The following is a 12,668-nucleotide window of genomic DNA, read 5'->3' as shown; positions in this document are numbered from 1 at the left end:
CTTATCTTCTCTGAGTCCCAGTTTTCTAATCTTTAAAAAGGCTGAAAGGGTGCTGTAAAGATTAGAAACACTGGAAGTGATAAGTCAAGCTTTGTGGTAGTTGCTCAGTCAGTGATAGCTACTATTATTGTTGGCAAATAACAGGTTGTGTGTATGTTTGCGTGTGTGTAATCATCTTTAAAATTACCTAAATTTTTATTGCACATTAGCTTTGTTGATTGACACTGAGCCAACCTTAAGTGTCTATCTCAATTATATTTAAGACCAATAGCAATATATAACGAACTTACATTTTTGGATCAAGTGTCAGGCACTGAGTTAAGTGCTTTGGTTACAAATATTCAGAGAAGTCACCGTCTATTGGGGTCTGAGACAGACACATAAGACAAACCTACGATGGGGTAAGTATTCCTCCAGAGGCTGTTCACTTTGCAGAAGGCAGGCAGGATCTATACTCAATCCAGTTGATCCACTCAGAAGTCAGGAATCCTGATAACACATGCCATTTGATCAAAGCAGCTGGAGATACAGACTGACACTCAGAAAAATAATTGTTCACATGTTCATTTAGTTTAGATTAGTTTGCCTAGATTAGTTTGCTGAATATGTGCCCGTTAATCTCAGAAAAATAGTGTGTTAAATATACTCGCCTACTTTGATTTCCTACTCGAAATGATTAAAATATCATATAAACAATGTTTAAGCCTCTTCTGAATAATGATGACCATTCTACATTAGGAGGTTTTATATCCAGTATGCTTGAAAAAATGAGAAACTCATCCATTGTTTTAATTAATCACTATTTAGCTTCCAAGGATCACTATTCAAATCCTTAAGTCATATTCTGGAAAAATTAACTTCTAACTTAGCATGGTAGAATTATTTAGACTTGAGTTCTTTCCAAATGGAAGGATGAAGACTAATGGGGATTTTTTTCCACTAGAATAAGGGCAAATTGTTTTTGTCCATTTTCTTCACTGATATATCCCAAGTGCCTAGTACATGGGTTGGCAAACCGTGGCTCACAGAATAAATCCAGTCCACCTCTTATTTTTATATTTTTGTGTAGCCTGAAAACTAAGAATGTCTTTTATGTTTTCAAGAGGTTGAAAAAATTAAAAGAATAATATTTCATGATGTGAAAATTATATGAAATTTCAGTGCCCACAAATGCAGTTTTACTGTAACACAGCAATGACCATTCATTTATGTACTGTCAGTTGTGTTTTTGCACAACAGGGGAAGAGTAGCACAGTTGCAACAGAGACCTTGTGACCCCAAAGCCAAAAATAAACACTGTGTTGCTTTTTATAGAAAAAAAGTTGCTGACCCCTGGCTTGGAAAAACAACTCTCCTAATTTTTTTTTAAGTCAGATACATTAATATTTAACCCTTACAAGTTTCTTTTTAAAAGAAAAGTCTTAAGTCTACATGTAACTCTTCAGTCAATTACTAGATTACAGCCTGGCTGGCATTTGAGGAGTGATAGTAAAAAACAGCACACTGTGAATGACAACATAGACGTGCCACACTGCCTGGGTTCAGCTGTGCAATCAGGGAGCAATGCTTAACTTCTCTGTGAATCAGTTTTTTATCTATATGAGGCTAATGATGGTACCCATACCTTGGGCTATTATGAAAATTCAATTAATTAAGGTTTTGTGAAGTGCGTCAACATCACCTGTTACTCAGTAGCAGTTGTAAAAAAGGTAACAAATTTTTTACTGTTTTTTTAAGTTAAGAAAATTGGGATACTTAGAATTTGCTAAGGTAATGAGTGAACCTCATGTTCATAAAAATGGTAAAAATACAAGCATGAATTAAAACTGGAAAATGTCCACTTTTAACAGTAAGTCCTCTATTTCAATACAATGCATTCGTATCCTTTTTAATTGCCTTCTGATTGTAGGATGTAACTATTTGACTCCCACACCGGTTGATGTAATTTTGTAATCAATGGTCCTGTTTCAGATAATAAACAAATTGTATTCTGAATGGTTGAATAATTTCTGATACAAAATTTAACTACCTAACAATTTTTAATCTGAGGGTATCAAATTGATATAAAGGGAAGTAACAATTTAGAGAATGCATGGATACAAGATTAGTTTGCTTTGTTAAGGTTATTATTCAGTTCTTAGAAAGAGAACCAATAGAAAATATTGTCCTACATTTAATGAAACACTTTCTAAGCACCAAAGCCAGGAATCAAAACTGTATATTAGGAAGTGTAATGGCATTTTAGTTATTGCAAGTCATTTTAGCAGATAGATAATTAGTACCCTTCATGTTTAAATAGATTTTTACATTAATTTATGAGAAATCTATGAATAGACTATGTTTTGTAGTAAATGAAATCTTAGGTAGTCTCCTGTTGTTTATAAAATATAATTTCTTTAAAACTACACTTTGATATGGAACCCCACACAGGACATAATAGCTAGTTGTTAAATGCTTAAAAAATATGATCATTTCATGAATGTATTTCTATTACAGGTGTTTTCTTGGAGAAGGTTCAGTAAACTTTTGTTATGTGCAATAGTAACGTAGATTAATGTATTGATGAAGTACAACATTGAGCCTTTCTTATTTCATAATCTTAATTCATTCAACTTTTAATAAGCATTTATGTGTTACATTGTGTGAGGTGCAATGAAAATGTAAAACATTAGTTAATTTTATCCAGTTAATTAATATCTAGTCCAATTTGATTTATTTGGGATAATTGCTAAATTATACATTAAAATTTCAAACTGCAAATAAACTATTTGGGTTACTTAAGCTAAATTTAGACTATAAGTCTTCTGTTATTTACATTTAATGTACTAAACACTGCATATCATGTCACTTTATGAAACTAAATTTTCATGCTTTAGATGATGTTAATATTGACTTGCAGAAAGATTAAATCAAGCTGATTTAATCTATCCATCACCTCACCTCTTTGTCATGTTTTTGTGTTGAGAATGTTTCAAATCTACTCTTTTAGCAATTTTGAAATATGTAATACTTTTTTAATAACTGTGGTCACGTTGCTGACGCAATAGATCACTAAAACTTATTCTTCCTGTCTAACTGAAACTTCATATCCTTTGTCAAGTCTTGTCATCTTAAATTACTTTTGTGTGTATTTGAATACAGAGTGACAAGTTTCTTGTTTTACTTATTGTCCTTATGTTAAGTTTGGTAAAACGGAATACGAATTTGAGTGCAACCGGTAAACTTAGAAAAACTAAGCAACAAGAGGGAATCTTTTAAATTAATTTGAGCATTTGTATAAAGATTTTATACTTGAGTTCCTTTACTTTTCTAGACTTAATAAAAATGCAAAATTATTTAATGATCTTTAAAATGCTTAAATTGTGATTATATTAATATCTCTACTTTCTATAGATAATATATTCTTTAACAAGTCAATTCTGTTTTGAAGTTATTCTATTTGCTTGTACTTTGTACTTACTCCAAAAGACTGGTCAATTTTACATTTTCATCTCCCTCTCTGAATTTAATAAACTCTTTTATATTTAGAGTTTAAAAACTACAGGTGGATAAAAAGTAATAAATACAAGGTCCTTCTATTCAATTGTCTTCAATAAAAGTGATGTAATCTCAAAACCAATTGGTTAACACATTTATCCCCCTGTTAAGCGACACATAAGGCTGAGGGAACATTTTTATATTACACTGATGCTATAATAAATGGGCTGATTTAATACTGCTGGTTGCAACTTACAGCATTTTTGTCTACTTTAAAGTTAGGAACTTCATGGTTATTTTGGCATTCTTCCTGTGAATTAAAATTAAAATAATGTAATTAGTCTGTAAAATTCAAAGTGCTACATTTACGAATAATGGAATAAAACCCAAATTATATTATTTTGAGGTCAATGACAGGTTCGCATGAACTATTTTCTTTTCTATATCTTTCTCTTTTAAAAGAAAATACAGCTTTCTTCCTACTGCAGAAGTATCAGATTCTTCCAGCATCCATGACACTTGTAAGCATTTAGTGGTCAGACACCACTACATATCCTTCAAATGATGTGGCCCAGTGAAGCTGGAAGGTGTCGTCACGGAGCCAGGCAGCCTGGTATCTCAGTCATCCACCAGGACAGAGCCAGCAGGCCTTAGCTGGTGTGCTGAATCTTGACTAAAGTGGGAAATGGATTTTGCATTTTGAAAGTCAACTCTTCTAACATTGAATCTTAGGACATACCTATTAAATAAAAGTGCATTGAGAGCTTCAGAAATTATTTACTGGATCAAATTCATAAAGCTCCTCTGCCAAAATTACTTTTAGAATAAGTTAAATCTTAATTTGATCATTCCTCTGGGTTTCTGAATTTATACCGCATTATACATATTTTTAAAAGTATGAGTAAATGTATGTGCAGAACTATAATGTGTTGTCTGAATTACTGACTATGTATGATATATGCTAAATGAAGTATACTTGTAGGTCATTTAAAAGTGGTAAATATTAAAATGACAGAATATTAATCACCAATGCCCACTGCCCATCACACTGAGTTTGCCATTTGGATGTTTAGACAAGCGAAAAATTCCAATAAAATAAAAATACTTTTCATGTTTTTTTCCTCATTGGCCTCTTGTGCTCACTGTTAAAAGCACAAGCGGATTTAGATTCTTGTTTCTTCTATTGTCCTATTATCATCTTTTGACACCACGATTCATTAACTCATCTCCCACGGATGTTAGAAAAATCAACTTACAGCGTTTTGTTACAAGTTCAAAATTCCTCATGCCTACTCTTGGCCTCTCCTTAACACTAGAGCCGCCTAAAAAAGTGTAGAGAATATCTTCCATTTCTTGAAACTTTAGTTACCTAGGTCTGCTGGAAATACAATGAAAAGTACACACACACACACACACACATACACACACACACACACCATTTAATTCTATAAGGCTGCACAAGGTGGGCCCCATCCTTTAGACATCATTCTGATTGGGAAAATGCCCTGCTAGATTTTCAAACCATTTGCTTTACTAATGTAACACTTTGGTGGTTAGGCTGGAGTAGCCTAGCATCTGGAATCATGATGTTTTATCATGAGAAACTGAGAGGATACTGTTTCTCTTTTCTAAAAAGAGAAAGAAACCCTTTGCTAGGGCTCATTAAAAATGGTTTTAAAATTGGAGCCAATAAAACACGATTGTCAATTCCTACAACCTTTTTATCTCAGCAGCATTTTTAAAAGGCATCATTTCTCTCTCCCCTGAAATCCTACTTGCAACACACACAGCCACGTTTCTAACTGGCAACAACAGGAGCAGCAACAACTCCCCAACTTCTTTGTCACTGGTGAGCAGGCACACAGCCCAACTGGAGCTAGAAGCCTCTCCACTCCCCCATCCCAATTTTCAACTGCACTCTTCTCAGAAATGGGAGTTACTAGGCAAGATTCACCCCATCACCCTGAAATCTCTTGCTTTACTCTCCTTTAAAAGTGAAAAGGAAAGGCTTTCCACAACATAGAAAAGTTTGCCTGGGCACATGATACCAGCATTTCCAATAGTGACCCTAATAGACAAAGCATTTTGGAGCTCTGACATTCACAGGGAGCAGATCCCAGTCATGAAGAAACAACTTGAGTGTGTGACAGCAAGACCATGAAAGCCTTCCTTTGCAAGCATCGCCTGGGCTCTTCTGCTCACCCAAGGCAGAACTGAAGAGGGGTGGAGTGGGCATTCCTCACCACAGGATCCCTTTTCTAGAACAAGCCCATCTTGAGATTTGTAGGTAGAACTGGCTTAGAGAGACTGCCAAAGCTACACTTCTAACTCTCCTGGCCTTTGGCCCCACCTGCCTGTCAATTTCAGTCTGAGTCCACAGTTCCCATGTTTACACTCTGGAGATATCTAGAACCTCGGCTTTGGAGCGCTCAGGGATGCTGTTAGGCCAGTTCCCTATTGACCTTTCAGGGACTCTGAAATCAACTTTCCCCACACACTCTGAATTGTTTGCGTTTGTTTTCATCCTGCCAGAGCCACCCGCCCAGCCCACCCATCTCTCCCCTCCTCCCTGCCCCCTCCCCTCCCTCCGGCCTCTCTGGCTCTCCCCCCCACCCCCGCCACCCCCGCCCTCCTCTTTGTTGTCTCCTACCTGCTGGCCAGGCTCTGCCTGCAGTGCTGCCTGAAGGGCATCAGGTGGTAGTTCATGGCGTCCAGCAGCAGCTTCTGGCAGACCGGGTCGGTTCGCATGAAATCCACTGACTGGACCCGCTCCACCAGCTCCGGGGCCGGGATCAGCGCGAAGCGGAGGCGCTTCATGAGGTCAGGCGCGTACTGCATGCGGGTCTCCCGGTCGTGCTCCAGCCACAGCACGGACATCTGGAAGAGCGCCAGCTCCGACTCCACGGGGGGCGGCAGCGAGTCCAGCAGGGCGCGCATCTCCTCGAAGTTGAGCAGCAGCACATCCTCCACCAGGTACTTGTTGGCCAGCTTCTTGGTCTCCTCCAGGCCGTGCAGCGCGGCGATCTTGCACACCTGCTTGTAGTTCTGCACCGAGATCTGGTCGTTGAGGAACTGCACGCAGAGCTTGGTGACCTGGGGGATGTGCAGGATCTTGCTGACCGACAGCACCTCCTCCACCGTGTCCAGGGACAGGGTCACATTGGCCGTGTAGAGGTACTCGAGCACCAAGCGCAGCCCGATGGACGAGCAGCCCTGCAGCACCAGGTTGTTGATGGCCCGGGGACTGGTCAGCAGCTTGTCGTCGGGGGAGGAAGAAGGAGTCCCGGGCTCTTCCTGCGGCGGCGGCTGCTGCTGCTGTGACGGCTGCTGCTGCTGCGGCGGCTGCTGCTGGTCCTTGGGGGCCCCCAGGCCGTCCTGGCCGCCGACCCCTCCCCCGAGAGGGGGGTGGCTGGAGAAGAGCGATCGGAAGTACTGCGAGCAGGAGGCCAGCACGGCCTTGTGGCAGTGGAACTGCTGGCCCTGGGCCGTCAGGGTCACGTCGCAAAACAGCTGCTTCCTCCACAGCAGGTTGAGGCCGTGCAGCAGGTTGTCGCTGTGGCTGGGGTCGAAGGTGGAAGTCCTGTCCCCGGATCTGGACATGGCGAGCTGACTCTGTGCACCTGGCTTTAAACCCTCCTCCAACCTGGCAGACAGGGGTGGGGGATGGGAGGGAGGGGAGCAGGGTGGTGGATGGGGTGGGGTGTGGTCGGGGTGGGGAAGGGTGTGGAGGGGAGGGGAGGGCGAAGAACAAGAAACAAGGCTCAGCTTGGCTCCCTCCTGGCGCGCTCCGGACCCCGACCCTAGGAGGAAAGTCCGAAGACGCTGGATCCGTGAGCGCCACCAGAAGGGCCCTGTCTGGGGTCCCGGCGCCGGTTCTGCTCCCTGCGACTCCTCTCGCCACCTCCCACACACTTCGTACCTCACTTTCCTAAAACCACCTCAGCTGTTGGCAGCAACAGCAGTGGCAGCAGCGACGGCAAAGTGGCGGCTGAGGCCGAGGCACCTCGTGGGCTCGTGTCCATGCCGGGCCGGATGAAGGGAAAGGCTGGGGAGTGGGGAGCCGGGGGTGCCCTGAAAGCGCAGAGGCGACCGACGGTGAAGGTTTCAGGTCAACTTATGCCCGAAGCTTTGCTTTTCGCAGTCGGCCCAGTTTGGGGGAGGGGGTAGGAACAGGGGCCCGACAAGCGTGCGGGGTGGGCGAATCTTAGCTCTCCAAAAGCTGGGACCCCCTTCGATTATCCATGCTGCCCCGAGAAACTCCTAGGCTAGTAGTCTGAGGGAGGAGATAAAGCCCTTTCTTCTCCCGGGAAAGTGCAGCGGAGCGCGGTGAGGACCCGCTCAGTGGACTCGGCAGAGGCGGGAGCTGTCCTTATCAATTCGAGCTCATTTCCCTCACCCTGGCCCTGCCCGCTTCCCTGCTTCGCAAACTGTTGGCTTCCCCGTCACCACTCAGTTTGGCTAATTTTTCAGAGACGCCTTTAAACCTGGCAGGAGAATCCTTCCACCACCCCCACCCCCACCCGGTGGCCCCCTTTCCCCCGTCTCGCTCATTTCAAAGCGCGGAAGTTCGGGCATCTATCTCCCCTTCCAGTGCGGGGCAGCACCGAGGACCCAAGGGGAGGAAGTGGGGCTGCGAGGACGCGTTTGGAGCGGGAGCCGGGAGGCCGGGAGGCCGGGAGGGATTCGTGTGCACGGTTTTCTCTCCCGGGCACCAGGCGCAGTCGCTTTAACTCCAGTAACTATGAGAAGTTCAAGTTAGAAGGCAGGTGTTGGGGGGAGGGGTGGGGGCTGTGGAACGAGTGGGGGGGCGGGGGCGCAGTGGGGTGCGGGGTCTCTGCGCCCCACCCAGCATCGTGGCCGGCAGCCGCAGCTGCCTTCTGACCCCCTCGGTAGAGCCCCCAGCGGCCCCCCACTCGGGCACCCCCACTCCCCCGGCCCTGGAACTACTTCTGTAAAAAGTCTGAGCCGCCGGCATCTAGGCGGAGGAGGGCAGGGTGGGGGAGGCGAGGCGAAATCGATACGCCCGGTCCTTAACCTGTAATTGCACCTTCCAGGGCTGAGCAGAAAGGGACCCTCTGCTCGCATCCCGCCCGCGCACCCGCCCGTCCGCCCGCCCGGGAGAGCCGCCGCCGCCGCCGCCTCCCGGCTCAGAGGGATCCCGCCGGACCTGCCCCTTCCACTGCGGCTCACTCTGCCCTGCCTGGCGCCGGTCCTGGATCGCCGGCTTCCTATTTATACCGGACTGAGCTCCTTTCCACTCACTTTACCATCCCGTTCCAGGTGGACCCTACCCTCCCTCGCGCTCCCTCCCTCGGCAGCACCCCCACGCCCGCCCCCAAAGCTCTGGCTTGCCTGAAACATCTTAGAGTCTCTCTCCCTTTAAGAGGACCCGGTCATACCTCTCTCTAGCTCTCTCCGCTTCGTTGTCTCCCCCCCCCCATCTTTTCCTATTCCCCTTCCTTCTTGTTCTCCTCCCTTGCCTTTCCTCCTCATCTGCTTATTTCTTGCAATAGGAGTTTTATTCTTTATGAGCGTTTGCCATACAACTACCCCCCCAACACCTCTGAAAGACTCCCTCCCCGGCCCTTCCCCCTACAACAACCCAAAAGACAGAACAAAATACACACAAGGCAGACACAAGGCCAGAAACTTACCTGCTCTCAACCAGCTGCAAAGTCAAGGCTCACTTAAGCTCCCCCCAAAAATCAATTGTCCTTCCTTTTTAAAGGTTTGCTCTCTCCTTGGGAGGGGGAAAACACCTTCTGGTTCCCAACTCCAGGCAGTCACTCTTTACAATTTATTTTGTCGTACATCATTTGATCACCATGAATTAGCAACAGCAAGAAAATGTAGGAGAGGGAGAAAAGAGAGAAAGAGAGAGGGAGAGAGAGAGGGAGAGAGAGAGAGAGGGAGCAGAGCTTTCTGCAAGAGAAGAAGAAGAAAAAATGTACGTGTGACAAATTATGCTACCAAGAAACAACACATCATTATCCTTGGGCCTGGGGCTCAGTGAGTCGTAACGAGAGTAATAGGAAATCCACGGTTGGGGAGAGAAACGGTCGTGCTTGGCCAGTAGAGAGAGACCATACAGGGGGATGGATGCTGGAGAGACTCGCAAAATTATGGCTCAAGGCTATTGTAAAAATTGTCGAGCGTAAATGACTGCGATTTCAAACATCTTTGGAAGAAAGAAGGGGAAAAAGCGAGCCCCCCCTCCCTCCCTCTCCCTCTCTCTCCTCTCTCTCTATAAAGAACCGTCAAGTTTTAGTGCGCATTGCTAATTAGTCAATTTCTCTCTGCCTTCACAGGCTGGCGACTTCGCTGCTGAGCTGAAACTGCTAATTTCTGTGACCAGCTTTTTTCTTAGCTGTGATCTGGATGAATGAGTAGCTGTCTCACAGAGATGACAAAAATAAACTCTAATCCCCCCCAAAATTTCCACTACATCTTTCTCATGCATAGATTTATGATCTTCAAGCGCTCTGTGCAATATGCAAACTTTTTTTGTGTCTGTATATATGCTGTTGTTTCCAGATTTCACTACATTGGTATGCTGCTTTTCCCTTCCCCCCACACCTCCCCCTCACCCCCAGCACTATGAAATGCAGAAACAGTCTGATCTCAAAGTATGCTAAGATATCACTTTATTCTGTTTTGTTATTTGGGATTTGGGTCTGATCTAGAAGATACTAGCCCTTGCCTAAAAGGTGAGTGGCTGAGGATACACACCAGGGTGGTGGGAGTAGAGCTGGTAGACAGAATAGAGGACAGCCCTTTGCTTTACATTTGCTTCCCATAAAGCACTATGCAAGGTTTATGATCTTATTTGAAAACATATTTTCTCTATCATTTTGCCTGGTGAAACAACTGCCTCTGAACTTCTCTGTCAGCTCTTCAACAGATAATGGTGCAGAAGTCACATTTTTTTTTTTTTTAACTGAAAGATTATCATATTGTTGGCTTTGTATTTCAATTAGGAGTGTTTATTTTGCAGGAGGTAGAATCAAGTGCCAGGAAACCCAGCTGCAATTTCACAAATGTAACCTTTCAACTTTGGAACTCATCTGATATATAAGGGCAACCACCTAGTGCTCACATTTTTGACCCTGCTTACCATGCAAAAGGAACCCCAGCATGTTTCTGGAATTTTAGCTGTACTAGAGATTCATGTGCATTTTGGTAGAGGACATGTTCTCCAGACTTATCTCATGATGTATTGCACCCTTACATTTATAGCCCTGCATTTCGGTCATCAATGGGGGTTGGAGGTGTCCAAGAAAGAAAGAAAAAAAGAAGCAGAAAAAGGAAGGCATGCCCTTAAGTAAAATGAACGTGAAGAAAACTGGACATGAGCTAAATTGAGCTTTGTTTGCTATTAAATATATGAATATGATTCATTCTAATTTATATGTGCTCTGATGAGTAAACTTACTAAAATACATATCAGGGCACCACTGCAAGACATCTATTCACACCCCCCATCATCTCTTTGATTTGTGAGAGATGGAAAGACACCTGCTTAGGAAAGGGAGGAAAACTAACAATTCTGAGGTTCAGAAATAGAGATTCCCCATTTACAATGATAATGTTAACATGCACATGGGATATTCACTCTTAAATAAATGAAGAAGGATCAAACTGAAACATTTAACCCTCACAAAAGCCCCCCGCTTTTTTTGTCAAGGTTCTAGATTATCTGAGAGTAAGACTTCTTTATTCAGATCCTGTTGAGATGCTGCATTCTCATATTTATGTTTATAATGGAAATGCCCCAGTACATGATTAAATCATATAAAAGAATTTTGCTGTTGTTGTTTAGGGCAGAGGAAAGAGAAAAGATTATCCAATTCTCCTGGCCCTATTATTTGTTTTGATTTTTTTTTTTTAAATTTCCCTTGTTTGGGTGTTGAACAGGAAGATCATGTGACTCTAAGGTAGAACATTTTTGGAGTTCTGTGTCACTAGCAATTAAAGCTATTAAGTATGTGGAGTGTCATAAAACTCTCATACATGTAAAGTGCAATTTTTATTTATGCTTTTGATGTTGATCTTTTATGGACTTCTCATGAAGTATTTGGAACTAAGCCCAAAGGCAATAATAGTATTTGATCACTTAAATTATGGCCACCTTCCTGTTTTATCATGAAAGAAAGTATGTTCATAGGCCTCAAAATAGCTTAGTTTCAAATTTCTATTTTTCTATGGATAGGATATATTGGTCACGAATTATGATTACCAGGCTCTTTATTGCTTCCAAATAATATAAAAGCCACATTTCAAACATATTAGCTACCTATAATGTTAATGCTTATTTAACAACTAGGGTTGAAGGGGAAGAGAATGGGATTGGGAGCTGGCAATTCCAAAAATGTCTGTTGAAGTGGATAAAAACATTTTCTTCTGCATTCTAAAGTTATCTGATAATGTTTAAATTTCAGAAAAAAATACAATTCTGGTTATTTTCTAAGCAATTAAAAAAGAATATCAATAAAACGTCTCTTCATAATCTGTGCATAAACTAGCATATATGTCCTATAAATCTCACATCTCCAGTATCTTATACTGGCTTTGACTGAAATTATTGCAGAACTCACAAATGAGATGACACTATTTACAATAAATCTCGTTATGAAAGATTCAATTTGCAGCAATCAGATGCTAGCTACTAAGCGATTGTAAGTATTTGAATTTTATCCTACTTCAGTGTTCAACATACAGAAATTGCATCTGTGTGTTTGATCTGTCCTGCTGAGCACTATCAGCAGCTTGCATCTCTGCCACTATTGTTTTTAAAATGGCAGGAAGGACGTGACTAGTCAGGAGCACTCAGCAGGATGGATTTCACATGGCATAAGAAGAGCCAGAATTGTCTTTTTTTAAAAAAATTAAATATGATTGTGTAGTCGCCTAATGCAAATCATCTTCATACTTCCATAGAATTATCAAAATTATTCATTAGTGAATTTGCATTTAAACCATGTACAATGGAAAGATTCTGAAACCATAGCCACTGAGCAGTCTACTAGAGCTGCCACTAGCTTCTAGTGGTCTGGTCAGCCTTCAAGGTGGCAGAGATCCAGGCCTATCAGTGGCTCCAGTTGCTCAGGATCGTCTCACTGGACTGGAGGCGCTGAAGATTATCTTTAGAGCAGTTCTAGAAATGTTTTGCTGCTTGACATATAGGTGCAGCC

General features: G+C 43.0%; 2 protein-coding genes across 2 annotated transcripts in view; one reads left to right on the top strand and one right to left on the bottom strand.

Moving 5' to 3' along the window:
* KLHL14 (kelch like family member 14) overlaps nt 1–7,463 on the bottom strand; it is a 98,424-nt gene extending 90,961 nt beyond the window's left edge. The window contains exon 1 of the mRNA XM_015121788.3: nt 6,128–7,463. Coding sequence (XP_014977274.1) covers nt 6,128–7,077 — 950 coding nt within the window. The 5' untranslated portion in view covers nt 7,078–7,463. The remainder of the gene's footprint in view (nt 1–6,127) is intronic.
* Nucleotides 7,453–9,912, top strand: LOC106994475 (uncharacterized). The gene is made up of 3 exons (XM_028838283.2): nt 7,453–7,585; nt 8,532–8,757; nt 9,786–9,912. The coding sequence occupies exons 1-3, from the start codon at nt 7,498–7,500 to the stop codon at nt 9,808–9,810; spliced, it is 339 nt and encodes a 112-aa protein (XP_028694116.1). The 5' UTR covers nt 7,453–7,497; the 3' UTR covers nt 9,811–9,912.
* Nucleotides 9,913–12,668: the final 2,756 nt, after the last annotated feature.

Source organism: Macaca mulatta, chromosome 18 (assembly GCF_049350105.2).
Source record: "Macaca mulatta isolate MMU2019108-1 chromosome 18, T2T-MMU8v2.0, whole genome shotgun sequence".
In the NCBI taxonomy this organism is placed as follows: Eukaryota; Metazoa; Chordata; class Mammalia; order Primates; family Cercopithecidae; genus Macaca; species Macaca mulatta.
The sequence above is the reverse complement of the archived record's forward strand: the minus strand, read 5'-3'. Positions and strand labels throughout refer to the sequence as shown.

What these genes read in the sequence shown, in the direction of transcription:
- LOC106994475 (XM_028838283.2), top strand. Translation starts at nt 7,498, where the DNA reads ATGCCGGGCCGGATGAAGGGAAAGGCTGGGGAGTGGGGAGCCGGGGGT. An exon ending in ACCGACGGTGAAGGTTTCAG is followed by an intron (nt 7,586 to 8,531) that starts GTCAACTTATGC and finishes TGCACCTTCCAG; the next exon opens with GGCTGAGCAGAAAGGGACCC. An exon ending in ACTTTACCATCCCGTTCCAG is followed by an intron (nt 8,758 to 9,785) that starts GTGGACCCTACC and finishes CTGCCTTCACAG; the next exon opens with GCTGGCGACTTCGCTGCTGA.